This window comes from Triticum aestivum, chromosome 2D, assembly GCF_018294505.1.
Source record: "Triticum aestivum cultivar Chinese Spring chromosome 2D, IWGSC CS RefSeq v2.1, whole genome shotgun sequence".
Lineage (NCBI taxonomy): Eukaryota > Viridiplantae > Streptophyta > Magnoliopsida > Poales > Poaceae > Triticum > Triticum aestivum.
The window spans coordinates 550,205,047-550,232,567 of NC_057799.1; the positions used below are offsets into that span (position 1 = coordinate 550,205,047).

At 45.8% G+C, this 27,521-nt stretch overlaps 2 protein-coding genes across 4 annotated transcripts; both read left to right on the top strand.

Annotated features, from left to right (window-relative positions):
- The first annotated feature begins 447 nt into the window (after positions 1-447).
- LOC123054423 (uncharacterized) lies at positions 448-18,385 on the top strand. Of its 3 annotated transcripts, none has more exons than XM_044478199.1 (16): positions 448-778; positions 1,493-1,568; positions 1,714-1,763; positions 1,885-3,021; positions 3,102-3,909; positions 4,103-4,589; positions 5,448-5,599; positions 5,688-8,993; positions 9,139-9,351; positions 9,766-9,969; positions 10,048-10,251; positions 10,691-10,840; positions 16,741-17,091; positions 17,239-17,647; positions 17,751-17,832; positions 17,913-18,385. In XM_044478199.1, the coding sequence occupies exons 3-16, from the start codon at positions 1,714-1,716 to the stop codon at positions 18,130-18,132; spliced, it is 7,773 nt and encodes a 2,590-aa protein (XP_044334134.1). In that variant the 5' UTR covers positions 448-778; positions 1,493-1,568; the 3' UTR covers positions 18,133-18,385. The 3 variants fall into 3 exon arrangements, with proteins under 3 accessions (XP_044334134.1, XP_044334133.1, XP_044334136.1); XM_044478198.1 differs by having other exon boundaries at positions 1,502-1,568; XM_044478201.1 differs by having other exon boundaries at positions 448-774; positions 1,502-1,568.
- A 660-nt stretch (positions 18,386-19,045) lies between these two features.
- Positions 19,046-20,646, top strand: LOC123049923 (acetylserotonin O-methyltransferase 1). The gene is made up of 2 exons (XM_044472773.1): positions 19,046-19,933; positions 20,266-20,646. The coding sequence occupies exons 1-2, from the start codon at positions 19,115-19,117 to the stop codon at positions 20,572-20,574; spliced, it is 1,128 nt and encodes a 375-aa protein (XP_044328708.1). The 5' UTR covers positions 19,046-19,114; the 3' UTR covers positions 20,575-20,646.
- The last annotated feature ends 6,875 nt before the right edge of the window (positions 20,647-27,521 follow it).

The window sequence follows — 27,521 nt, forward strand, 5'->3', positions numbered from 1 at the left end:
ATACATGAACATTTTTTAATATACGATGAGCATTTTTAAATGCAAACCGAACATTTTTTAATATATGGTGAATCTAACATTTTTAAATATATTTTAAATTTTTAAATAAATATTGAAAATTTTATAATAAAGGATGAACATTTTATAATACATGACAAACATTTTTAAAATACATATTGGACATTTTTATAATAATGAATGAACTTGTTTGAAATTCTGATTTTTTTGAAAACACTAATCATTTTATAAGAAAAAACCGAAAAATAAATAAATGAAAAACTCCAAAACAAAGAACCAAAACAGAAAAACCTACAGAAAGAAACAAAACAGAAAAAACAAAGAAAGAACCCGAACTATGCTGGCCCACTCGACGTAAAAAAGCGGCCCGTTTCGTAGACCCGTAATTGGAAAAAACCCCGTTTCGTGCGTCCTTTATTGCAGCCCTCAAGCCCGAGCGAACGAGCAGTCCTTCCCGCGACAGGTAGGGCTAGCCGCCGCCGGCCTGCCTCCACCACTGCCAGCCCGCCGCCGCGGCGCGCCCAGCCGGCCGAAGCCTCCGCTGCCCCGCCGCCGGTACAGGAGCCCAGCAGCGCCTCCCTCCGTCGAGCAGCCGCTCCCACCAGCACCGCCTCCCTCTCTGGAGCAGCCGCTCCCGCCCAGCAGCGCCTCCCTCTCTGGAGCAGCCTCTCCCGCCCAGCAGCGCCTCCCTCTCTGGAGCAGCCGCTCCCGCCCAGCAACGCGCCGCTCTGAGCCACGCCGGCGACCAGTCCATAGGCAGGTAGCGACCACTCCTTCGTCCTTCGTCCTCCCTCCTTCCTCTTGCATCCTCTGTTTGTTCAATTTTTTTTCCTGATTTTGTATTGGATGAGTACTTGCTGTAGACTCGATATTGTGAGAACATAATGATGATTATTTCTTGATGAGTACTTGCTGCATGATTTCCAGCGCGTGTTCAAGTTTACATGTGAAAGGATTTTGTTTGATAGGTGTTTGTGATAATGCTTGTAGGGGCAAATGTTCACTATTGTAGTTCGAACTTTTTTCAGATGAACAAATGGTTTGGTTTAAACGTGCAATGATTGGTGATATATGAAAATGAAAAGATTAAGCTGTTTTATCTGCACTGTCTTGACCTGAAACCATAGCTTAGCAGTAACATGCAATTTGAGAGAGCAGGAGCTTTGTCATGGTTACACTGGCCGAAATTGGTTAACACAGTAGTACTAGTGGTATTGTTGGCATGATAGATGTCCCAAATCTTGTTTATGATTGGGAATATAGTGGTACGGTTACGCTTTGTTGTTGATTCTAACAGTCAGACTTACCGTTTAAAGTGATTGTTTCTCCTTTTGCATGTTAGCTGATTGATCTTCAGGTTCCACCTTTCGTGTTATGCCATGATAGATTTACAACTAACTAATGATTTGATTTGATGCTACGTATTCATTTTACACTCAGTAAAAGTCTAATTCTACCCCTTTGGAACCTGGAGTTGGAACAGGGCATCAACATTGTCAATTTGAGGGGCTTGCAGCTGCTTTGGCATCCACAGTAGAGCAAATAAGAAGGTAATCTGCTGTTCCTAGGTTCTATAATTTTTCTTTTGTGAATTAAAAGATAGTAAAACGTATCCCTGTGTTGGCGCTTTTCAAAATGCCAAATTTACGTATCTGGCCCGATACTGATACATGTATCCGCATTGGTGCATTTTAGATGGAGAGGCTTGGAGCTGCTTCGGCATCCTCAGGAGAACAAACAAAAAGGTAATCTGCTGTTCCTAGCTTCTATACATATATTTTTTGGTGAATTAACAAAAATAGTAAAACGTATCCCCTTATTGGCCGCTTTTGCAAAATGGCTAATTACGTATTTGTATTGGTGCAGGGTGGGGGAGCCAAAACGAGAGCAAAACTTGGTGAAGGTGGGAATGGACACCTGGAACCAGTTCGGTGCATCCTATAAGATCAGGTTGGTCCATATCCTTAAGAACCTCCACACTTCGGAGGTCAAAATCTACTCAGACGCGTCGAGGGAGTTCATCGAGCTATTGGACGGTGATTCTGGTGGTGAGGTGCTACGGGACTATGTCCAGCAGTCCCCGCGGCTCGTGGAGCTGATGGAGGCATGGCGGCTGCACCGGGAGAAGCCAGGGATGGCGTACATACTTTCCCTGTTTGCCACTGTCCTGGGCAACCCCGGTGGCAAGTCGCGGCAGCATGCTTTTTCTAAGAAGTGCTTGGACGCCGTTGCTAGGACGATACTGGAGGATAAGGACAAGGTGGGGGATGTGTACCGTGAACTCAACAGTGGCGAGTTCCGGCGCCAGAATGCTGCATTGGATTTGCTTGCTGCCATTGTCAGGCGTGGTGCGGGGCTGGCGTCGGAGGTTGCCGAGAGCTTTGATTTCAAGATGGCTGTTGTGACGCAACTAGCAGGGATACAGAAGAAGAGAGGGGGCAGGGATGGGAGGAATCAGAAAAAAGGTGCTAATTTTGGCTCTACAAGGCGATCACTTGTTGGGTTTGCCATGTCGTTCCTTGAGGTTGGGAACCCGAAGCTGCTAAGATGGGTCCTTCAACAGAGGGAGCTTTACTCAGGGGTGCTACGCGGGATTGGAGAAGATGATGCTGAGACTGTTGTGTATGTCCTCTCAACACTGCGGGATAATGTTTTGGTAGAGGAGTCACTTGTCCCACCAGGGCTCCGCAGTGTCCTTTTTGGAAGTGCCACATTGGAACAGCTGAGCTTGATATCGGGGAATTTGGATGCAGGTGAAGCAGCTGACCTTGCTCATCAAGTGCTGGTCATGGTCTGCACTGATCCAAAAAATGGATTAATGCCATCCTCACATTTGAGAGGTAACGAGAAACGCTTGCTGGATCTGATGAAGAAGTTGAAGTCTACTGAGAGCGTTCACCACAAGAATCTGTTGCTGGCTATTGTTAGTAAGAGGCTTTCTTTTTGCGCGGCATACATGAATGAGTTCCCTTACAATATTGAACCACGGCCATCCCCCTCTTGGTTAGTTCTTTTAGCATATGTATATAATTAATTTGTTTTGAGTACAGTGCACTTATTTCTGTCTGATTGCCGTTTTGCAGGTTTGCTGCCATCTCCCTAGCAGCGGATATAATATCTTCAGCAAAAACTGATAGCATATTTCATAGTTTCCTGTCACATGATCTGGTATCCGTCGATGATGAACAAGTACAGGTAGTTCTGAAGTGCATCGTGCCCCATGTATGCTCTCGAGCAGTGATAAATAGGGGATTGCAGCATTCTGATGATCTTGTGAAGCATGGTTCTCTGAGGCTTGTTTTTGAGTCAGTGAACCTACTGTGCTGTGTTACTGAAGCAATCAATGGTGTGGTATCAAGTGTGGGATCAACATCAGAATCCAGTAGCTCAACAAAAGGGAAAATCAGAATGAACAGTTTCCCAGGATTAAGTTGTTCCACTGCAACGGATGCATTCTTGGTAGATAAACTTAACCAGGGAGACCAAATGCGTGTCAAGAGGTGGATATCTCTGAGAGAATACATTCAAGATGAAGTGCGCGGAGCTATTCCTGATCCACAGGTCCTTCTGAAGTTACTTTCTTCTGCCAGTCAGAAACACCAAAATTGTTCTCAGAGTAGACTTGAGAGACGTGCTCAGGTTTCTGAGCCTCCTCAAAAGAAACAGAGATGTAATGCTATCGATGAGGACGATGATATTATTATTGGTGGAATTGATGTTGAGTGGGCCAAGGATGTATCTGAAGAGCAAGACCAAGACTTGGCAAGCGATCATGCTACCACTCTGTGTGAGATATGGGGCTTAGATAAGCAAGATCTGGAGATGAAAGATGCAGAAGTGGTAGACAGTGTTTTCCACTCGAAGTTGCTTGATGTTCTCCGGCTCTATTTGGTAGGTATAGTTATATTTTATTATGCTTCCTCTATACCTTTTAATGTGTATAAACTTCATCATTCAACTATCCTAGCCTCTGTCTTCGTTGTCTGTGTCTACTTTTAAGGGATGTGTTTTTTTTTAGTGCAACTTATAGCCTTGACATTCTAATCTAATTCTGTGCATTGATTATCTTCAATTTTTCTTTCAGAGGGTAATGCCCAGGTCATTTGATGGATCATTTGACTTCTTTAGGGTTATACCACCTAATCCGTTGGATCTATCCAAGGATGAGCAGCACTCCCTATTGTCACTTTTAGTTGAGTATTCAGGGCAACACGGGGGACATTGGGACCCAGAGAGAGTTCCAGAATCAATGTACAAGCATTTGCAACCACTGATTGACATCATGTTGCACTCACCAGTTAAGATCATCCGTGAGCAAGCGTACATTTTAGTTAGAGCTGCTCTAGCAAGTTCTGGTGCGTTTGATCAGAACTTTGCGGAGATTGATGCATGGTTAGTTTTCTTGCCTGGTTATGAAGCCAAATGGTGTGTAAGAGAGAGCCTAGGAGCTAATAAATTGTCACAAATTGTGATCCCTTTCCTCTGCGATGCTGTTTCAATGGTTGGGAGCAATTTGTACAAATACCAAGATTACATGCGGAAGTTCATCTCTAAATCAGGCCAGCTTGAAGGTACTATTTTCCTTCATGACATGAATGAGTGCCATTACACTTTTCTGAAATTCATGCCATACTGTTTAACTTTCTTACCTATCATTAGCTGTTTTCCTTGGTCGTTAGGTTCCATTTGATCTGATATAATGCCATATATCAATGTTACCAGTACCTGTAGGCCGCGGTGCAAAACAACATGGAAAATAGACGGCTGATTTTCAGTAAACCTTTCACGCCCCACCTGAAACACAGCATAACTATCACACTTCTACATTTAAGGGCGCAAAGTCTTCCATGTGTATATCATCAGATCATGTAAAATCATCAGATTTACCAAAATGCTTGGCTGCTTGTCTTGCAGTTGCTTGTTTGTACTATGCACTATGTTGTACCAGCATCCCTTCATCATCTGATCATGTTATCATCAAATTTACTTAAATACTCCCTCCGTTCCTAAATGTAAGTCTTTGTAGAGATTCCACTATGAACCACATACGGATGTATATAGATGCATATTAAGTGTAGATTCACTCATTTTGCTCCGTATGTAGTCCACTTAGTGGAATGTCTACAAAGACTTATATTTAGGAACGGAGGGAGTACTTGTCTGCTGGTCTCATGGTTGTTTTGTTTATACTATGCTGCAATCAGATCTTCTTTTCTTGGACTTCTGTACTTCATTTTGAAATTCGTGATCACTCTTTAGCACTTCCTGATCATAAATGTGTTACTTTGTTGCACCTGTCCTTTGACTTTAAGTTACGTAGTCTTCCTTTGATACTCATTATCATGTCTTTTCTTTTAAACAATTCCCTAATGAGATCTAGTTCATTCAGTCATTCATATTCTCACCTTTTTTCTCTGTGTGGTTTGTAGTCTATTCTCCAGCTTTCAGTCCTCTGGTTATTTGTGTTCTTCAGAAATGCCTTAGGCTACTTGACTCTGAGTCTGGAGGTATGAAAGTACATGAGAAGTCGACAATTTCATTATATGTGTGCAACACAATCTACCTTATTCTGCAGTCCCAGGTATATCATTTATGTTGCCTACAGCTCTCTTGTCTATTTACCCTAATAATTGCATGTTCAAGTGACTGATCCGATGATGATCAAACAGGTAGATGCTCAATTATTGCTTGACCTTATTGGTGCTGTTCTGAATCAGAGATTTGATATTTTTTCACCGGAAGAACTACAGTCTAGGATTTATCTTGCTGAATGGAGGCCATTCATTAATTTGTTGCATATCTCTAGGAATATCTCGGACCAACAAAATTCTAGTTTGTTCACAGCTGCGGAACATTCTTCTGAACTTCATTCAAACTCTTTGTCCTCTGTGATTAGAAAGGTTCAAGAAATGTTAAGTCAGCAACACACTAATTTGCCAGATGATGTAGCGACTGCATTCTTATTTTCAATCATGTGTGCAGCTCCACAGGACATTATCTGTAGCTTTCCAGAGCTTCTTGATGTTGTGAAAACACACTGTCCTTCTCATATGCAATTCTTGTCGTCAGTTCTTTATCTGCAACATGATTACCTAGCTGAAATTGCTACTTGTTGGCCGGATATTTTCTTCTGTAGTCTCAGACAGATCGAGGGTAATCTTGATGTTGATGAGGGCAAATGTCAAAACCACTCAATTTCTGCAGAATTGACTGCATTGAGTACATTCCTAAATGTGACTCCGTTCTGTGCACTCTTACCTTCAGTATTAAGCCTTGTGTTCTCTGGGCCAGCTAAAACTGGGGAGGCACATGCATTGCTACTTGATGCACTTGTCCGACTTATTCGAGCTAAGCTTTATGAAAGCACAATCAGTGAGTTGACATTTAATCTGAGAGTCATATTATTCTGGAGCCATCGCTTGCTGTTGTCATACACTAGGAAGGGTTCAAATGTTCTTGAAGAACTTTGCCATGTATGCTCCACTCTTGTTGATAGCATATTTGAGCACATCCGAGTTTTGGCTGCTGATACTGCTGACTTGAATGCTTCAGTGGAATGTTTCCAAGATATTGTTGAATCGGTTCTCCACCATCCTACTATTGACCTGCCATGTTCCTTATCCAATTGCCCGGACTTGACAGATGGGAGTGTGGAACATGTGGAAGAAGCATTTACTAGTTTTTCAAAGGAAAATCTGCACCTTGTAGATGGTTTTGTTGTGAATCTTCTTAGTAAACTATATGACCTTTTACTGTTGGCTGAAAATGATGGTCAGTCCTTAGAGTCGCTGTTTGCTTCCCCAAAGGCCATGCTAGAAAAAATACTGCTGTTGTTCAAGGATAAATTTCAAGTCTGCATGGACAATGGAAACTTTGGACTGCTTTTGCCAAATTTCTACATGGTTCGGGCATTGAAAAAATTCATGTCCCCTGTCAGACTTCTAGAACTTGTAAATTGGATGTTCTCAGAGTTAGAAAGTCGTGGGTCGAGTTGTTCAGCTGCATTTGCCCCTGCTGCTTTTGTATGTCTATCTGTTGCTGATATTGCCATGGAATTACTGTATGATTATCTACAACAAACTGATCAGAGATCAGAATCCTGTCAATTATGGGGCTTGGAGATTCGAAGTTCAGATATTGCCACCATTCAGCGAGTATATCATTTCATTCTCCATTTTACTGCTAAACTGAATCTCGAATCTGCTGATGTTTGCTTGCTGAAGATGTTGATTCGTATCCATAATGCAGAAAGATCTGCAGGACAGAACACTGAATATACTGCATTCCACATGATGTTATCTACCATGGCCACCAACACCCCCCTTAGCATTCTTCATCACTGTATGTTTCCCACATCTAAGGTTAAAGCAAAAGTTTTATGGTTGCTTTTGGAAGTAAGCCCTATACACATGAACTTTTTTGGCCAGATGTTGATGAAAGTTCTAGAAGAAGACACTTCTATTCTGCAAGGCATGGATTACAATTCTGATTCTTCATGGGCTCATGCGGATAGCTCTATACTTCTGCTGCCTGCTGCTTTGTCATACATGAGGCATCACAGTGATGGCCATATGCAGTGTGCTGAATTCCTTGAGCCACTTGCAAAATTTTACTGTGAAATGCTATTAGGTGATAATGGGTTTCCATGTTGGAAAAGTTTTATTACTAGGACCATTTTTGAGGAAAATTTTGGTGACTTTCAACATGAATCAGTTCCAGATATGATGGATTATTTCAGTGACACTCTCTTGGGGAAGTCTGTTACCATGTTGCACTACTGCTTGTCTTTAAAAGAAATGCCCCGGAAGCAACGCTTGGAAATAGTTGCTTCACTTTGTCCACAATCTTCTGGCCTATTAGATTTTGATGTCAGTGATATTAATCCTGACTCGCACAAAGGTCATCTGAAGCTTACTAATGAATTGCTTGCAAAGATATCATTGATTAGGTTGTTGCTGTCTCCTCCCAGAAGATTGTCGTCTAATGAGACAGCATCAGACAGGGAGTCCAAGAGAGTGAGCAATGCTAAGCTGAATTTCATAAGCATCTTGGTCAGAACTTTGGATCAAATACTCAGGAATTTCCCCCGCTGTGATGGCTTATCACACTCTGATAAACAACAAAGGATCATCCGTTCTTTGGAATATACAGTTCTCAAGAATATTATCGAACTGTCTTCAGAGATTCAAACTCATCTGAACCAATTGAAGTCAATACCTTTCCTTAACCAATTCATCAGATCATCTCTCTTGCACAGGTTCAATGATCATGTCACACTAAAAGCAATTCGATGTGTTCTTGTTGTATTATCAGAAGGGAAGTTTCCTGCTGATGAAATTCTTGAGCTCATACTGGGCCACTCCCATTTTCTGTCGTCAATAACCTGCAGTGAAGTTTCTGAATATTCATCTGCATTTAATGCTACAGGGAGCCTTCTACAGCCAGCACCAGGCATTTTAAAATCAGTCGATTCTCTTTTCACTAAAGAAAACGAGTTCCATATTGGCATAGCAGAAACGAGAAAAATAGAAATCATCAGATTACTCAGGATACTGTATGATATTAAGAGTAGACAACAGAGTAATGGCCTATTGAATGAATCAAAAGAGCTAAGTTTCTTGCTTTTATCTGTTTATGGTGCAACTCTTAGCGAAACAGATCTGGAGATATTTAATCTTATGAATGAGATAGAGTCACATGAGTGCAAAACTATCGCTGAAATGGATCATCTATGGGGGAGTGCAGCTGTTAAATATAGAGAAGAACTGAAACTAGATTCTTCAATATCAGAAATCCACAAAACAGAGAACACAGAAAGTAATAGTAGGCGAAGGGCTCTATTTCGGGAGAACATACCAATTGATTCTAAGCTCTGTGTCATGACAGTCTTGCAATTTTGCTACAAAAGGTCTACAAGGACTTCTGTGTTCTCACTAGAACAGCTTCGTCAGGACAAATTTGGTGATATTTTGAAGGTAATTTGTTGAATAGTGGTTCCAATTAGGGTTTTAGCTTCATTATTGTTCTTTTTATGCTTTCGTGGTTGCACTATTTTTGTCCACCCGGCTTCACATGTTACCTCATGGTACTAAACCACTCTTAACATTGATTGATTGGCAGACAACATCTCAAAGCACGGATATGGTTCGGATTTATGATCCTATGTTTATCTTGCGTTTCTCGATTCATACTCTTCTCATGGGTTACATTGAGCCTGCTGAGTTCTCTCGAGTTGGGCTGCTTGCCATTACGCTTGTTTGCATATCATCTCCTGATGAAGAATTGAGAAAGCTGGGTTATGAATCTCTAAATACATTCAAAAAATCACTCGAGGTAATGCTGTGCTAGTTTGAAATCCTGATATTTATCAGTTTACTTGTTTATTGATTCTAAGTATCTCATCAATTATTACCTTGCTCTGTCTGTGATTGTCAGTTATGTTCTACTTGCTTAGTTGCCAGCTATAGCATCAGTATAAAATTTGGCTTGGGTTTCCAATATAAATTTCATAATCTATAGCCGTTATACTGCTTCTAACTTTTATAAACAAAATCATGTTCTTGCATCAATATATCCATGTTCCAGCAGTACTTCACATTTTCTTGGTGCATTCGAACTGCTGTGAAAGATTATCTTTATCAACATTCTGGGAGCAATTTGATGCTCGAGTACAGAACAAATTTTGTGCCCGTAATTTTATTTGGGAAGTCCATTTTATATTATGTTGTACACCTGTGACATGTGCAGGCTTCTCAGAAAAGCAAGGAAAAATGGCAGCTCCAGCTTCTTTTGACATATCTACAGAATGGGATATCCAAACCATGGCAGAGGATACCTTCCATTATTGCTATTTTTGCCGCAGAAGCATCATTGACACTGCTGGATAGCTCGCATACTCAGTTCAATACCATAAGCAAATATTTGATGAATTCAGCCTCTGTCGATATGCAGGTGGGTCGGTTATTTTTACTTACACATGTGAACTATCCTGACATATTGCTTTTATCTTTATATCACTTTTTTTTGCAGAGCATTCCATTATTTCCAACATTATTGAAGAGTAGTTCCGTGCATTTCAAAGCTGATCGATTGTGGATGCTTCGCTTATTATATGCTGGATCAAATCTAGCTGATGATGCTACGATATGCAAGAACAAAAGTGTTTTAGAGCTTGCTCTTGCCTTTTGTTCTTCAGCTATTTCAGATTCTGAATCGAAGCATTTAATCCTTCAGGTAGCACGAATTTTTAATTAGCATACATTTGACTTTGGGATGTGTATGATGATGCACTAAACTTAAAAAGTTACTATTTGCGTTAAGGAGTTAGTGTGCAGCAGTACAAGGACCCTTTTATATGCTTACTATCCTGTCTTACTTTTGTACAACTGCCAAGAGCTGAAGCACGCCCTGAAATACAACTTAAGAAGTGTAACAATGTGTGATAATAAATAGAGTTATCTCCAAACATCAGTATACCTTTCTATGCCGCATTTGACATTAAGCAACATTTCATCATGCATATTTTGTACTGTTATTTGATTTGATCCTGTCCATATTGGCATGTATTGATCTTTTTCATGTGAAATGTGCTATTTTTCTTGTCTCCTGAAATATAATAAATCAGTATTATTTCAAATATTTATCCCACTTAGAATGCTCCCTTTGCATGTAGGTGCTAAAGAAGTGTGTGAAGCTGCCAGTTCTAGCACAGCATTTAGTAAAAAATTGTGGCCTTCTGTCGTGGATATCCTCTGTTATTTCAACTCATGGCAAAGGACTGGACAACAACTCTAGTTCCAGAATAGTTGGGTTGGCATTGGAGGTAAGCGACTGTTTTAAACTATCTCAACTATGGTGCACACCTTTCTTAGAAGCAACAATTCAGGCCCCCTTTGTTTGGGCTACAGATTCCTGAAAATCACTTTGCTATGGATTCTTGAGAATCAGCTGTGGCTCTGGATTCCTGAGAATCAGAATTTGGCTGTTTGTTTACCCTGCTGTTTGTCAGCTTTAGGAGTTGTGGGTGTTGTGAAATGTCAGTGACGCCCTCGACTGCTGACTATGATGTTTATATGCAGATTAAATCACAAGTTATCTGTTTTGACTTGATAAAGTGAGAACTAGCGCAAAAAACACAATGTATAGAATATATTTTTCGAGAAATGACATGATGGTATGAATATATCATCTGAACATGCATATGAGACGTAACATCGAAAAAAATAATCAACCCTCGTAGTCTTCCATGCGAAATATATCATCCATATATGGACCAACCATCATAGTCTTACATACGTGCACATATCATCCAAAATATGTACCCAATCATCATAGCCAGTCTCATAGAGCTTCCATCCATCTTCCCTGGCCCCTTCTTTGCCTTCTTGGCTTGGGTAGTCTGTAGTTCTTCCTCCTTGGTTTCATCCTCTTCAAGGTCAAGCACTGCATGCTCACAACCTAGCATCATAGAACTTTCTCCGGTAACATTGATATTCTCATACATGATACTCATTTGCTCCAAATTGTCAGGACCACATTTACGTAACTGCAAGAAGTCCTTTTTCTCCTGAATAAATAAATTGGTCGGCACTTGTCAACAAAAACTTCTAGTGCAATATTAGCTACATAATAATTTGATCTTATGAACATGACTTATTTTTGACTGCAACCTACTGTAATGTTTTCTGGTCTGCTCTAAAAAACCAACTTCTACATTTGCTGTGAAGGTTGAACTTAGGTCAGGCAACAACAATATTTTCTCCATTGGAGCAAATAGGTCACAGCCAAATGTTAATCAGGGACGGCACATGCGGAGTACAAGCGAATAATTAGCAATTCATATGCCACAACACAAACATGCCCAAAAATCTGAATGGGAAATATACGCCATGAAGCAAAGATTGCATTTTTTTGGGAGGGATTGTTTTTACCTTGTCCTGACGCGGTTCGAGGATGGGGCAGCGAAGGTGCAGTCAAGCGGGCGCAGCTGGAGTTGAGGGACAAGGTGGACGAAGGTGCGGTGTAGCAGGAGCTCCGACGAGGTGCACGGACAACTTGAGCCGGCGGCGCAGGCGGGGATGAGGGGCGGCGGTGCAGGCGTAGATCAGGGGCGGCACGGCTCAGAGCTAGGGGCGGCGGCGCAGCGGATCTCGTCGCGGTGTATGGTGGGGGAGGAGGGGCCCGGATCTGCACGCCCAGGTGGCGACGGGGCCGGCGATGGTGGCGGCAGCCGAAACCTAGAGAGCCATCGCCTCTCTGTTTCTGCATCTGTTCCCTGTGTGAGAACGAACGAGAGGAGACCCTGTCGGTGGAACTAGTTGGGTTGGGACGCGGTGGCAATTCCACCGTAATAACGGGGAGATGTTGGCCTATTTTGAAAGGGGGTAAGTGGCATCTCGGGAATCAGCAAAATCGCTGATTCTGGCTTCCGGGCGTGCGTAGTGCATTTGGTAGAATCGATTCTACGAATCTAAGGTAAGAATCTGACCGTTTGTTTGAGAATCAGATTTTGGAGAGGCTAGAATCCGAGAATCACAATCTGAAGCCCAAACAAAGGCCACCTCAGTATATGCTCTTACATTTTTCTTGTGAATCTTGACTAACTCGTAATCCATCAATTATATCACGGGGTTTCTGTTTGTGAACATGAGAATCATTGATAACATCAGTTTTTGTTACACCAATTGTTAGGTGCTGCTTTCTGTGTTAAATACGACTGGTATATTTTTCATTAGACACTGCTAGTTTAATGCCTTCGGCTCCAGCACAAGAACTTCACTACGCGTAGTTGCGTTATGATTTTGGGATCATATGCTGCAAACGATTACTGGATAGAAAAATACTTACCGGAAAATCAGTGAGAGAATAGCCTGACAACCCCCAGGGTCCTCTATGTGTGCATCTCACTCTCATCCCCATCAACATGGGATTCGGGGTCCATCCTTCCCTCCACATTCCGAGTTGGTAGTCAGGAGCATTACAAAAACTAGCAGGCGGCAGCCTTGAACTGCCAATCGATATTTCATTTACTGTGAAAGTATCCGCTGCTGGCAATGTAATCAAAGTAGAAGCTCTTGATGCAAGCGTCGAAACGAGTTGCGGCAACTGCCGCTCAAGATCCTCTGTTATGTGGGCCATAACCTTCCAGTGGAGGGCAGGGCCAGCCGGGCCAAGCTGTCCTGCAAGATTCTTTCGTCTTTCACAGCCCATGAGAAGTGCAGATCGACAGTGGAGCGATACGGTGACAGGAGTACTGAGCAAGAGGAGTCCGCTGCCTGCCTCGTATCAAGAGGGAGCCTATTAGTAAGGTTGGCCTAGAGCTTGCACCTGTGGAGGTTGGGGCGTGAGGCGCCAGCACTGCCGGGTTCCTTGCTGCGCTGATGGACCCCATAATCCTAACCCCACACGTGGGAGTTGACGTCTATGTGAGACAGTGAGAGTGACTGGGGATCGATTAGGGGATGCCAATCTTTCCTGGTTATGCGAGGATAGCTGGGCGGATTGTGGCAGATTGTTAGGCTTGAGGTTTGGGGATAAACGATTGAGTAGAACACAAGGTTGAATGAGCACATGGTAGTGTGTGAGTGAAGAGGGAGAGGAAGAGTTAAAGGGCAAAAGTACATATTTCTAGATTTACTTTGACCATCAATAAGAGCAATAATATATGAGATGTTGTTATGACCGGCATATTAGGGGCTTAGCCCAGTGGGTTGTCGCCCGAGTTATCTTATCGTTATTAGGGGCCTAGCCCAATTATCTTATCGTTATTAGGATCGTTTGCTTAGGAGTCAAGTAAACCTCTCTATATAAGGAGAGGGGATGTATCAATCTAATCAAGCAAGAAGCAATCAGTATTTGCTCGGCTTCCCTTAGGGAGCCGGGAGACCTAACCCTAGCCGCCTCTTGCGTCGCCGCCGCCTCTTCTCCACCATGCAAGGACGGCGCCCAGCTGCCGGCCGCCGCGCCCTCGACCTCGTCTTCCTCCATCTTTCCCCTACAATCTCCGCCCTAGAACCGACAGAACCCTAGCTCCTAACACCTTGGTATCAGGTAGCACGGTTCCGATCATGTCTGCACCACCGCCCAACCCGCCGCTGCCCGTCACCACCGCGCCGCTGCCTCTCTCCACCGCGCCGCTGGCTCTCCCCACCGCGCCGCTGGCTCTCCCCACCGCGCCGCTGGACTCCACCGCCGGCGCCTCCACCGGCCAGACGCCACCACCCTCCACCGCGCCGCCCGTCGCCGTCTACTCGCCGGCGGAGATGACCGGGATCCTCAAAGACCTCGTCACCGCCGTCCAGGGCATACGCCTCTACCTGGCCGGGCCCTACGGGCAGCTGCCGCCCTTGCAGCCGGCCGCCGCTACCGGGCCAGTCGCCCTGCCCTGGTACGCGGCCACCACGGCGCCGATCGGGCCTCTACACCACCACTAGCCCGGTCAGCCGCCGCCCGCCGTCGCCCCCCACTGGCCGCAGTGGCCGGCTTTGGCGATCGCCGCGCCCCCGACGCCTCCCGGGTCCGGGCAACCGCAGCCCCAGCTGCTGGCCCCACCGTCGCCCGCTGCCGCGCCTCAATGGCCACAGTGGCCGGCCCCGGCCTTCGCGGCGCCCCCCACGCCATCCGGGTCCGTGCCGGCCCCGCCACCGCCCAGCACGGGGCCCGGGTCACCCTCGCAGGGAGGCGTACCGATCCAGCAAGTGCGCTTCCCGCCGTCGCCGTCCCCAATACCGGCCTGGCTGATCGGATCATCGCCGCCACCCGTCTACACGTCGGCTGGAGACCCGCCGGTACCCACTCTGCAGTTCGGCGATCCCTCCGGCTTGGCGGGGCACTCCACGGGCCGCGGCCATACTGACCGGGCGCCCCAATCCTCGCTGCTTCGCACCTCCGAGCCAGTCGGCCATGGTGCCCCGACTCAGACACCGCCGCAGTTTGCCAAACTGGACTTTGCCACTTATGACGGCACGGAGGACCCCCTCAACTGGCTCAACCAGTGCGAGCAGTTCTTTCGCGGGCAGCGCACCCTCGCCTCGGAGCGTACTTGGCTCGCCTCTTACCACCTCCGCGGCGCGGCACAGACCTGGTACTACGCCCTCGAGCAGGACGAGGGCAGCATGCCCCCTTGGGAGCGCTTCAGCGAGCTCTGCCTCCTTCATTTTGGGCCACCGATTCGCGGGAGCCGCCTGGCAGAGCTAGGCCGCTTTCCCTTCACCTCCACGGTTCACGACTTCGCCGACCGTTTCCAGGCCCTGGCATGCCACGCGTCGGGCGTGACGGCACAGCAGCGGGCCGACCTCTTCGTCGGTGGACTTCCGGATCACCTCCACGTGGACGTGGAGCTTCGGGGACCCCAGGATCTCCAGACGGCCATGTACTACGCCCGCACGTTCGAGCGCCGCGCGGTGGCCATTCAGCAGGCATCACCGTCCCGGGCCACTGGGCCGCTACCCTGGCCGGATGTTCCCGCGCAGGGTCGGCCTGCTCAGGCTTCCGCGGCACCCCTCGCTGCGACCGCGGCGCGCCCGTTCTGCCGACTCACCTCGGCCGAGCTACTCGAGCGTCGTCGCCAAGGGTTGTGCTTCAACTGCGACGAGCCCTACATGCCCGGCCACGTCTGCCCGCGACTCTTCTACCTGGAGGTTGCAGACTACATTGAGGAGGACGCCGTCGCCGCCGACCTGGCCGCCCCAGCTGTCGCGAAGGTGTTTGACGCTGGTTGATCACCTCGAGGAGTTCAACAAGCGCTTCCCCACCTTACAGCTCGAGGACGAGCTGTTTGTGCAGGCAGGGAGAAGTGTTATGACCGACATATTAGGGGCTTAGCCCAGTGGGTTGTGGCCCAAGTTATCTTATCGTTATTAGGGGCCTAGCCCAATTATCTTATCGTTATTAGGATCATTTGCTTAGGAGTCAAGTAAACCTCTCTATATAAGGAGAGGGGATGTATCAATCTAATCAAGCAAGAAGCAATCAGTATTTGCTCGGCTTCCCTTAGGGAGCCGGGAGACCTAACCCTAGCAGCCTCTTGCGCCGCCGCCGCCTCTTCTCCACCACGCAAGGACGGCGCCAGCCGCCGGCCGCCGCGCCCTCGACCTCGTCTTCCTCCATCTTTCCCCTACAATCTCCGCCCTAGAACCGGCAGAACCCTAGCTCCTAACAGATGTATCTCACAAAAAATATACCATTCAATTTATATTTGAAAGGAGTTTTTAATGGTATAATTTCTATAGCATACATTTCATATAATATTCATCTTACCGATAGTCAAAGTCAATCTGGAGATACAAATTTGGCCCTGCATATCGGGATGGAGGGAGTAGGTTTTTTTGGGTCGAGAATCTGTTGTTAAAAGATATAAGTGCACATTACACCCCTGAATTATAGCTGGAGTTTACCCTGAACTCCAAAACAGGTAAGGAGGCACCCCTCAACTATGAAAACTACTCGCGTACTACTAGCACATATATATTATCGTAGCTTCCCCAACATTCTTTGAACTACCAAGGATTACTTTGCTAGCTATGGCACTTCCTTAACAGGCTTAAATTGCTCCGAGTACAATCCTTTGTGAATGACCAGCTTTGGCACATGGTTTCTTATGGTTTTGGGAACTAACATTCTCTATATGATTTTTTCTTGCCATTTTCTATGACATATACGCTTTACAATAGTTTTATGAAAGCTATGCTCTCGTTGTCTCTAATTTTTGTGTGTTTTGTTCAGGTACTCGATGTTTTGATCTTATCAAGATTCATTACGGAATGGCTCCAAGAAACTGCACTTGAGCAACTGTCAGAAATATCTCAATATCTGTATCTGCTAGTTGAAGATGGAAAATTATTGAAAGGGGATATCACCATGCTGAGTTCAATTCTAAATATTATTGCATCTACAATGAGGTTGTCTATGAAAAGGAAGATATACCAACCGCATTTTACTTTGTCCCTCCATGGCATATTTAAGTTGTGCCAAGCTATTGATGGCAATTCAAGAAGCATCGAACTTAAGCCATCAATGGAACTTGGTACTGATGTCGTCCTTATGAACGGTCCTCTGCCAATTAGTTCTGAAACGGTACTTTTTTGTGCCCTGAATTCACTTAATTACTGCTTTAGTATTGCGATCAGAATCTAAATCTAAGTGCTCAAAACTATTGCTTCTGTATTGTGATCAGTATCTAAATCTTCATAATCATTTTCTGCTTTTGTTTGGCAATGACAGGATAAGTCAAGAACTGTGATGGTTGTTTCATGGGTAACTTCCAATATCTTCTGGTTATGTAAACAAAAGTCTGCGGTTGAAATGTTATGTGAAGAGCCGCTAAACAATGAATGTCGACTATCAAAGATATTGCGTTGGTTAGTGGCTTCTGTAATCCTTGGCAGGATCTCCCGCATCTCTCCTGAAAAGAGGGGAGGTCTTGCCACGAGCACAAATAGTCCCGGAACTCTTCAGTCTTTCTTGAACCATTCATCTGAAACTGTTGAAATGGTGGATAGTCACGTTGCGAATGAGGCGCTGGCTGCCATTATACTTTACCTACAAGGTCATGTGAAAAAGAAGAGTGATACTTTGCCGTCGGTCATGACGGCTCTTAGCTTGTTACTTCTTGACAGATGCAGCGAACAAGGTACGCTTGGATCTGTTGCGTTATGATACTATAAGATGTTTCATTATATTTCCAAAGTTGCTATATGAGTTCGCTAACTATTTTCAAACCTTTTGCGAATCAGTTTTGGTTGATGGCCGTGGACAAATCGAAACGCTTTGCTCAAAGATACATTGCCCCGCCGAATCTAATCCCGCATGGAGATGGTATGTGTACCAGTCTTATTATTTGCATATGCTTTTTGTGACGATGAGCAGGTGATGTAATGGTCTTTTTATTCTCTCAGGCATTATTATCAACCTTGGAGAGATCCTGCCCTGCAGCACACTGCGACAGAGCGCATGGAAGTGGAGCAGTCATGCCGAAGCCTGTTGATCATATTTTCTAATGCCCTGAGCGCTGCTGGGTTGCCGGCAGGTATTCCAGTGCTGTCAGTTGGTGACATTGAGAAGTCTGGGCTGTTCCAGTGGGAAAGAGACTCGGTGGTTGAGCAGCCTCACGCGTAGTTCGTGGACTGATTTGCAGTTGACTAGGCTAGTTCTTTTTGCGGGAAGTTGACTACTAGGCGAATTGCTGGAGAAATTAGCAGGGTAATCAAACAATTTATACAGCGCGCTCGTCGTTTGTATGATTTTGTATTTATTTAAAGAAGTGATGGCTGGTTCAGTTGGCGATTTTGGGTTTTAGATGCACCAAACTGAACTTCTGCATGTACTTGTGCGACCGGCCTATCTGTTTGGAAGAAAACCGCTTGTGATCTGCGATTAGATGAGATGGTGAAGAAACATGTGGTTGTTTTCAGTAATTTACTCTGCTTTGAACTTGGATTTTGATGCTTGTGGCGATTACCTTTCTTTTTCTGGGATTGCTTCCTGGGGTCATCTCTCTTGCCAAAGGAATTGGAGTTCTTTTTTTAATAAAAAAAACACAAGAAGGGGCACGAAGAACCCAGTACTGCATCGACAAAGCGGTGGGGCAGTGCATTTTTCAGCTGGACCCAAAGAGAAAGAACACAATCGAGTCCATCCAGGGTTGAACCTCGTTGTTGGGTCCGCACCAATTGGGATAACGAAATCGCCGTAGCCACAGCTTGGCCTTCGAACTGGGAGTGGAACTGCCTCCCTTTTGGCACACATGCCAGGAGGAATTTGGTCAATAGCCATTCGACTAGAAGAAACATAGGAAGGTCGATGAAGATGGGCTACCACTTGTAGGCGCCATCGCTCCGCCGTGGACTCCTTTGTTGATTATCTCTGACTTGGTCCGTAGGCCTCAGTTCGATCCCCATCGGGGGCTTTATTTTTCTTCGTCGGCTCCAGCGATCAGCGAGCAGGAAAAAAGTGGCTAGCGATCCACGGGAGGGTCGGACGACTCGGTAAACTCGGGGGAAGATGAATCGTGCCCCTAGCGAATCGTTCGGATCTGTTTGTTTTTACCATTACTCAAACTCAAAGTAAGATGATAACACTAGCGGAGTAGGTAAAGGTAATGGCAGAAGAAGAAAGCAGAGCCAAAATGGCCACCTCAAGCGCGGAGCTTCTGCAAGCTGAGGCAGAGCTCGTGCGCCACTCCCTAGGCTACCTCAAGTCCATGGCGTTGCACAGCGCGGTGAAGCTTGGAATCCCCGACGCTCTCCACCGCTGCGGCGGCGCCGCCTCTTTGCCCGACCTGCTATCCACCCTTGCCCTCCCCTGCAGCAAACGGCCGTACCTGTCCCGGCTCATGAAGATGCTAGCCGTGGAAGGAATCTTCACGGCTGTGGCAGCCGTGGACGTTCCTGCCGCCGGCGAGGGCGAGGGCGCCGCCGCCGCGCCGAGCGTCCGGTACGGCCTCAACCCGGTGTCCCGCCTTCTCGTCAGCGGCGGCGTGTCCCCGTGCGTGCTCATGGGCACCTCGCCGCTGTTCCTGGAGGCCTCTCTCCGGCTGCCCCAGTGGTTCCAGAGGGACAGCGAGGGCGAGCCGGCGTTCGCGATGGCGCACGGCGAGAGCCCCTACGCCGCCACCGGCCATGACATGGAGTTCAACGCGCTGGTGAACGAGGCGATGGGGTCCGACAGCCGGTACATGGCGGAGCTCGTCGTCCGCGAGTGCGGCGAGGTGTTCACGGGCGTGACGTCGCTGGTGGACGTCGGCGGCGGGAACGGCACCATGGCGACGGCCATCGCCAAGGCCTTCCCGCATGTCAGGTGTTCCGTGCTGGACCTCCCACATGTTGTACAGGGCGTCGTCTCGACACATGAATCGGTTGAGTTTGCTGCCGGCGACATGATGGAATACGTTCCACCAGCTGATGCAGTTCTGCTTAAGGTATAATTTATTTATTTTTAAATTTATTTACAGTAGTAAGAAAGACACATTCTACTTCCCGTTCGCATTTATACCAATTCCTCACAAAACTAATTCTTCAAAGAAAAACTTGGGCAACTATACTACATAATGAAAGGCACGACATGAATTGGCAGATTATGTTATGTGGGCGCTTAACAAGAATATAAATGGGTGGATCCGACAAAAAGAAAAGAATAAACGGGTGGAGTAGTGCTATTTTTCTTCTAAATTGTTTGGATTGCTTACCACATGTGTTACGTGGTTGGAGTAGTGCTATCTTACTGATAGTTTTTGACTTGTGGGATTGGCAGTGTGTGCTACACAACTGGAGCGACGAGGATTGTGTGAAGATCCTGACAAAATGCAGAGAGGCCATTGCCCAAGGAGCGAAAGCAGGGGCAGGGAAGGTGATAATCATCGATGCTGTTGTTGGATCTCCCACACACTCACAGCAAGTACTTGAAGCCCAAGTCTTGATGGATATGCAAATGATGATGCTGTTCATGAGCAAAGAACGCGAGGAACTGAACTGGCAAAAGATATTCATAGAAGCAGGATTTAGTCATTACAAAATACAGCCTATCCTAGGAATGCGATCCATCATCGAGCTCTACCCATAGCTTATCCATGGATAGTCCTTTTCCCTCATATTGCACTATCCATTTTATATATACCTTCCGCTTCCACGGGGATACGCAATAATTGTTAAATTTATGTATTTCACTCAAACAATCCAAATTCAACAGGGATATGTAATAATTATTAAATTTTTATGTAATTTATTCAAAAGTCTGAATTCGACAGGGATATGTGATAATTAATAAATTTATGTACTTCATTCAAAAGAACGGACAATATATTTCAACAACAATATCAATGCTATATTGGTGCTCGACGAACTTAATTGTCCTAGCTATTGACCCTTTGGATCTCGGCTACAATTTTTAGGAAGACTAGAGAAGTTTTTTAAGTTAAAAATGCATATAATAGTTTGTTTTAGTCACCATTACACTTTCTCCATCATCATATCCATTTTTGTCATGCACACTCTTCCTCTTCGCCCTCATGGTCTTCATCTTCTTGGTCACTTGAGCCTCTGAGCCTCTCTCATGTACCTTTGTTTCTGGCCATGTACGGTCACTCCAGGTGGATACAATTTTTATAGTCTCTCTGTTGGATTGTGTACTCCAGGCCGGTTTTCAGTTGATTGATGCAACCACATTAATTTCTGGATGCCTCTGGTGTTCGAAACTTTGAGAAGGTTGTGATCTTTGTAATATTGCTTTCTAGTTATTTTTCTTTCTTGTCAAATTTTGGGACACAAAATTAGTAGGTGCTTATTTGGTGTTGGTACTCTTCCGTATAGATTTGGTCCCATCATTAGACACAAAACTGCCTTTCATTGCTTTGATCTTATCAAGATTCATCACGGAATGGCTCCAAGAAACTGCACTTGAGCACCTCTCAGAAATATCTAAATATCCGTATCTGCTAGTTGAGGATGGAAAATTATTGAAAGGGGATATCACCATGTTGAGTTCAATTCTAAATGTTATTGCATCTACAATGAGGTTGTCTATTGAAAAGGAAGATATACCAACCGCATTTTACCTTGTCCCTGTACGGCATATTTAAGTTGTGCCAAGCTATTGATGGAAATTCAAGAATCATCGAAATTAAGCTATCAACGGAACTTGGTATTGATGTCGTCCTTATGAACGTTCCTCTGCCATTTTTCTCGTTTAGGAATTGATACAAGTAGCACACCACGTAAGAAGTTATCACAACAGCCAGCTTAATTCATGTGGTTCCTGCCACCTCGTCACAATTCTCAAGTCAAGTTTTGGTGCCACGAGTATCAAAAGAGTCAAAGTTAGTACAGCTTTTATTTTGGTGCCACGAGATTCAAAAGAGTCAAGTTTTTAGAGCAACTCCAACGCGGTGACCCAAACGAACGCACGATTTGTCTGTTTTTCGTCCGTTCGGTTCGACCAAGCGGACGTGCGCGTCCGTTTTTCATTTTGGGTCGGCAGCTGCGCCCAACAGGAAGCGTACCCATTTTGGCTCGCGTGGCCAAAGCAAATTTAGAAAAATATAGTTAAACATAAAGTGGCCGGTCAACGCCGGCCAAAGTCGTCTTAAACATTAATTAAACATTAAAAAAAGCCTGCACACTGCTCTAATCGTCCATCTTGCCCTTGCTCTTGCCGCCGTCGTCGTCCCCGGTGAGGTCGATGAAGAAAGACGGGCTGGCAGGAGGCCACATCGCGCGCACATGGGTGGTGCGCCGTGTTCTGCCACAACAAGCTCGGAGTTCTCTGATGTCCCAGTACATGGGCCTGAAGGACCCTGCGCGGGTCTCTCGGGAGGAGTTGGTTTCGAGGTCGTCGATGCCTACCTTGGCTTCTTGGTGGGGCAAGACGTTATCACGAGGTCTCACAAATAGGCCATCCTGGCCTTTCTGGCCAATCTCCTTCCCGTCAACGTAAATATCTCTTTCATAGTTTTCTTGCTGTTTGGAGGCCGGGCTGTGATCTTCTTTGATTTCTTTGTCAGGAATTTTCCACCTTTCGGGCCTTCCGTTCCCAGGGCAACAAGTGAACCCCGCTTTAGCCGCCCTTATGGCTTTGGTGCCTTTCGGGCCTTCTCGTGAGGAGGCCGGCGCTACTAAGAAAAGGAAGGGAGCCCCGAAGGAGGATCCGATGGAGGCCTCTGTGAGTCGGGAGGACGTGGAGGGCACGGTTTCCCCATCGAGCGGTAGCGGAGGTGGAGAGGGCGGGGATGATGACGGCGACAGTGATGCTGACGATGTTGACAACGACGAGGATGACGAGGAGGTCAGAGAAGCCGAAGAGGATGAGGACGATGAGGACGGCGAGGTGGTGACGGAGACGGTGCTACTTCTTGATATTGCGTTGGTTTTTTCCTTGAAGAGGAAAGGGTGATGCAGCAAAGTAGAGATAAATATTTCCCTCAGTTTGAGAACCAATGTATCAATCCAGTAGGAGACAACGCATAAATCACCGAATACCTGCATACACAATCAAACAACTTGCACCCAACGCGGTAAAGGGTTGTCAATCCCTTCACGGTTACTTGTAAAAGTGAGATCTGATAGAGATAGATAAACGATGAAGTAAATACTTTTGGTATTTTTGGTTTATAGAACGGAAAGTAAAAGATTGCAAAATAGTAGATCGGAAACTTATATTGTGGAAAATAGACCCGGGGGTCGTAGGTTTCACTAGAGGCTTCTCTCAATATAACAAATAATACAGTGGGTGAACAAATTACTGCCGAGCAATTGATAAAAAAGCGTAAAGTTATGACGATATCTAAGGCAATGATCATGACTATATGCATCACGTCCGTGTCAAGTAGACTGAAACGATTCTGCATCTACTACTATTACTCCACACATCGACCGCTATCCAGCATGCATCTAGAGTATTAAGTTCATAAAGAACGGAGTAACGCATTAAGTAAGATGACATGATGTAGAGGAATTAACTCAAGCAATATGATGAAAACCCCATCCTTTTATCCTCGATGGCAACAATATAATATGTGCCTTGCTGCCCCTACTGTCACTGGGAAAGGACACCGCAAGATTGAACCCAAAGCTAAGCACTTCTCCCATTGCAAGAAAAATCAATCTAGTTGGCCAAACCAAACCGATAGTTCGAAGAGAATTACAAAGATATCAAATCATGCATAAAATAATTCAGAGAAGATTCAAATAATATTCATAGATAAGCTGATCATAAATCCATAATTCATCGGATCTCGGCAAACACACCGCAAAAAAGTATTACATCGAATAGATCTCCAAGAACATCGAGGAGAACATGGTATTGAGAATCAAAGGGAGAGAAGAAGCCATCTAGCTACTAGCTATGGACCCGTAGGTCTGTGGTAAACTACTCACGCTTTATCGGAAGGGCAATAGAGTTGATGTAGAAGCCCTCCGTGATCGAATCCCCCTCCGGCAGGGTGCCGGAAAAGGTCCCTAGATGGGATCTCACGAGTACAGAAGGTTGCGGTGGTGGAAAAGTATTTTCGTGGATGCCTATGGTGGTTTGGGGATATTTGGGAATATATAGGCGAAAGAATTAGGTCAGGAGGGTCACGGGGGCCCCACAAGGGTGGGGGGCGCGCCCTACCCCTTGGGCGTGCCCTCCGTCCTTGTGGCCGCCTCGTGGCTCCTCCGACTTCATCTTCAAGTCTCCTGGTTGTCTTCTGGTCCAAGAAAAATTATCGTGAAGGTTTCATTCCGTTTGGACTCCGTTTGGTATTCCTTCTCTATGAAACTCAAAAACAAGGAAAAAAACAGAAACTGGCACTGGGCTCTAGGTTAATAGATTAGTCCTAAAAATAATATAAAATAGCATATTAATACATATAAAACATCCAAAACAGATAATATAATAGCATGGATCAATCAAAAATTATGGATACGTTGGAGACGTATCAGACGGCCGTCGAGGCATCGCGTCAACCCCTAAGGCTTCGTCGCGGCGTTCGGGAGGAGTCCTTGGTCAGCTGCGGTCCTTAGAGAAACTCCAATGAGGCGACCCATTTTGTCCGCCTATGTCCGTTTGGGTTGGCGCGGACAAAAGTGGAGGCCCAATGCGCCGACCCAAACCCAAATCTCGTCCGCCTGGCGTCCGCGCCGACCCATTTCCGGCCCAAAAATTGCGCCTGAAATGCGTCGGCGCGGACGCAAAGCGGACGTGAAGCGGACGCGCCGCGCATCTCCTCGTCGTCCGCTGCGTCCCTACCTGTAGGCCACCCAACTACCGCCCGTCGTCTTATTTATGATGACCACCGGCATCGGGCCCACTAGTCAGCCAGTGGAAGCGTCCTTTTTAACCACGCATGCAGCGGGGCCCGACCTCATCCACTCCCGTCCACATCTAGCCCCCACCACTCCCTTTGCTTCCTCGCCGGCGACAACAAACCCTAGCAAGCGATGGGCCTCTTCGGCAGCAGCAGCGACAAGGGCAAGGGCACCCCTGATACGTCCATTTTGCATCATGTTTTCCTACTGTTATTTCTGATGTTTTTATCCATAATAATGCTTTTTGGAGTAATTCTAATGCCTTTTCTCTCATAATATGCAAGGTATGCACAAAGAGGGAGAATTCCGGCAGCTTGAAATCTGGACCTGGAAAAGCTACGTCAGGCCACCTATTCTGCACAACTCCAAACAAGCTAAAACTTCACGGAGAATTTTTATGGAATATATGAAGAATATCGGAGCAAATAAGTACCAGAGGGGCCCCACCAGGTGGGCACAACCCACCTGGGCGCGCCAGGGAGCCTAGGCGCGCCCTGGTGGGTTGTGCTCACCCAGGCCCACCTCCGGTGCCCATCTTCTTGTATATAAGTCATTTTGACCTATAAAAAAAATGAGGAGAGGACTTTCGGGATGGATCGCCGCCGTCTCGAGGCGGAACTTGGCCAGGAGCACTTTTGCCCTCCGGTGGAGCGATTCCGCCAGGGGAACTTCCCTCTGGAGGGGGAAATCATCGTCCTCATCATCACCAACAACTCTCCCATCTTGGGGAGGGCAATCTCCATCAACATCTTCAACAGCATCATCTCATCTCAAACCCTAGTTCATCTCTTGTGTTCAACCTTGTTACCGAAACTATAGATTGGTGCTTGTGGGTGACTAGTAGTGTTGATTACATCTTGTAGTTGATTACTATATGGTTTATTTGGTGGAAGATTATATGTTCAGATCCAATATGCTATTTAATATCCCTCTGATCTTGAGCATGAATTGAAGGAAATATGCCCTAGAGGCAATAATAAAGTTATTATTTATTTCCTTATATCATGATAAATGTTTATTATTCATGCTGGAATTGTATTAACCGGAAACTTAGTACATGTGTGAATACATAGACAAACAGAGTGTCACTAGTATGCCTCTACTTGACTAGCTCGTTGAATCAAAGATGGTTAAGTTTCCTAGCCATAGACATGAGTTGTCATTTGATTAACGGGATCACACAATTAGAGAATGATGTGATTGACTTGACCCATTCCGTTAGCTTAGCACTTGATCGTTTAGTATATTGCTATTGCTTTATTCATGACTTATACAGGTTCCTATGACTATGAGATTATGCAACTCCCGAATACCGGAGAAACACTTAGTGTGCTACCGAACGTCACAACGTAACTGGGTGATTATAAAGGTGCTCTACAGGTGTCTCCGATGGTACTTGTTGGGTTGGTATAGACCGAGATTAGGATTTGTCACTCCGATTGTCGGAGAGGTATCTCTGGGCCCTCTCGGTAATGCACATCACTATAAGCCTTGCAAGCAATGTGACTAATGAGTTAGTTGCGGGATGATGCATTACAGAACGAGTAAAGAGACTTGCCGGTAACGAGATTGAACTAGGTATGGAGATACCGACGATCGAATCTCGGGCAAGTAACATACCGATGACAAAGCACTACAAAAAAAAGACACTTCCGTGATGATACGTGTTTGTCATAGTAGGTCACGTTTTCTGTCATGCATGTACATCCATGACAAATTTATGACAGAATCAAGATAGTCATACCTGTGCTGTCATAGAAGTGTTCCATGACATTACCAAAATTATCATCACGGAAGTGTCCACTTCCATGACGATAAATCGCGCGTCACAGAAGTGCTTTCGTCAAGGGTGACCGACACATGGCATCCACCGTAACGGAACGCCGTTAAGCTATCAGATCCGGTTTTGGATCCGATAACCCGTTAACAGCCCCGACCAATGGGGATTTTCCACGTGTAAAATCATCATTAGCTGGAGGAAACACGTGTCGGCTCATCGTTGGGACAGATGTCATCCACTCATTGGACCCAAAGCGCCTATGATACGTCGACACGTGGCACAACCCAACAGAGGCCCATTCATGTGAAAGGGCCGGTCCACGGCAAGCCTGTTAACGGCCTGTTCGCATATAGCCCATTTACAGCCCGCTAACCCAGGGCCCGTTTACGGCCTATCCGAATTAGGCCCAGTAGCGTCATCTGGGCCGTCCAATATAATTCCAGTCCGTTTTAACTTCCGGCCCATGTATGGCCCATGACGTATTTCGGCCCATATGAGCCCCTTTGTAACTCTTGGCCCATTAATGGCCCGTGGTGAAACTGGCCCGTAATGAATAGTGTATCACTTTATACCCATTAACGGCCCATTAATCCATTGGGCCGTTTGCAGCCCATGTTGTCTTTCGGCCTTCTCAGGGCCCATTTATTCTTGGGCTCATTTCCAGCATTCAGTTACTTACGGCCCGATACTGCCATTTTCTGCTTGTGGGCCAAATTCAGCCCGTGGTTACAGTCGGCTCGTTTGTGGCACGTTAATACGTTGGGCCGTTTTCATAGCATCATCAAATACGGCCTATTAACGACGACCCGTTATGGTCGGCCCATGAACGGACGACTCCAACTCTAACCCGTTTACGGCCATAATGCGGTCTGTTTTTGGCCCATGTTTGGCCAATCGATCATACGGCCCGTCTAAGGCCCATTGTTGATACGACCCGTAGAAGGCCC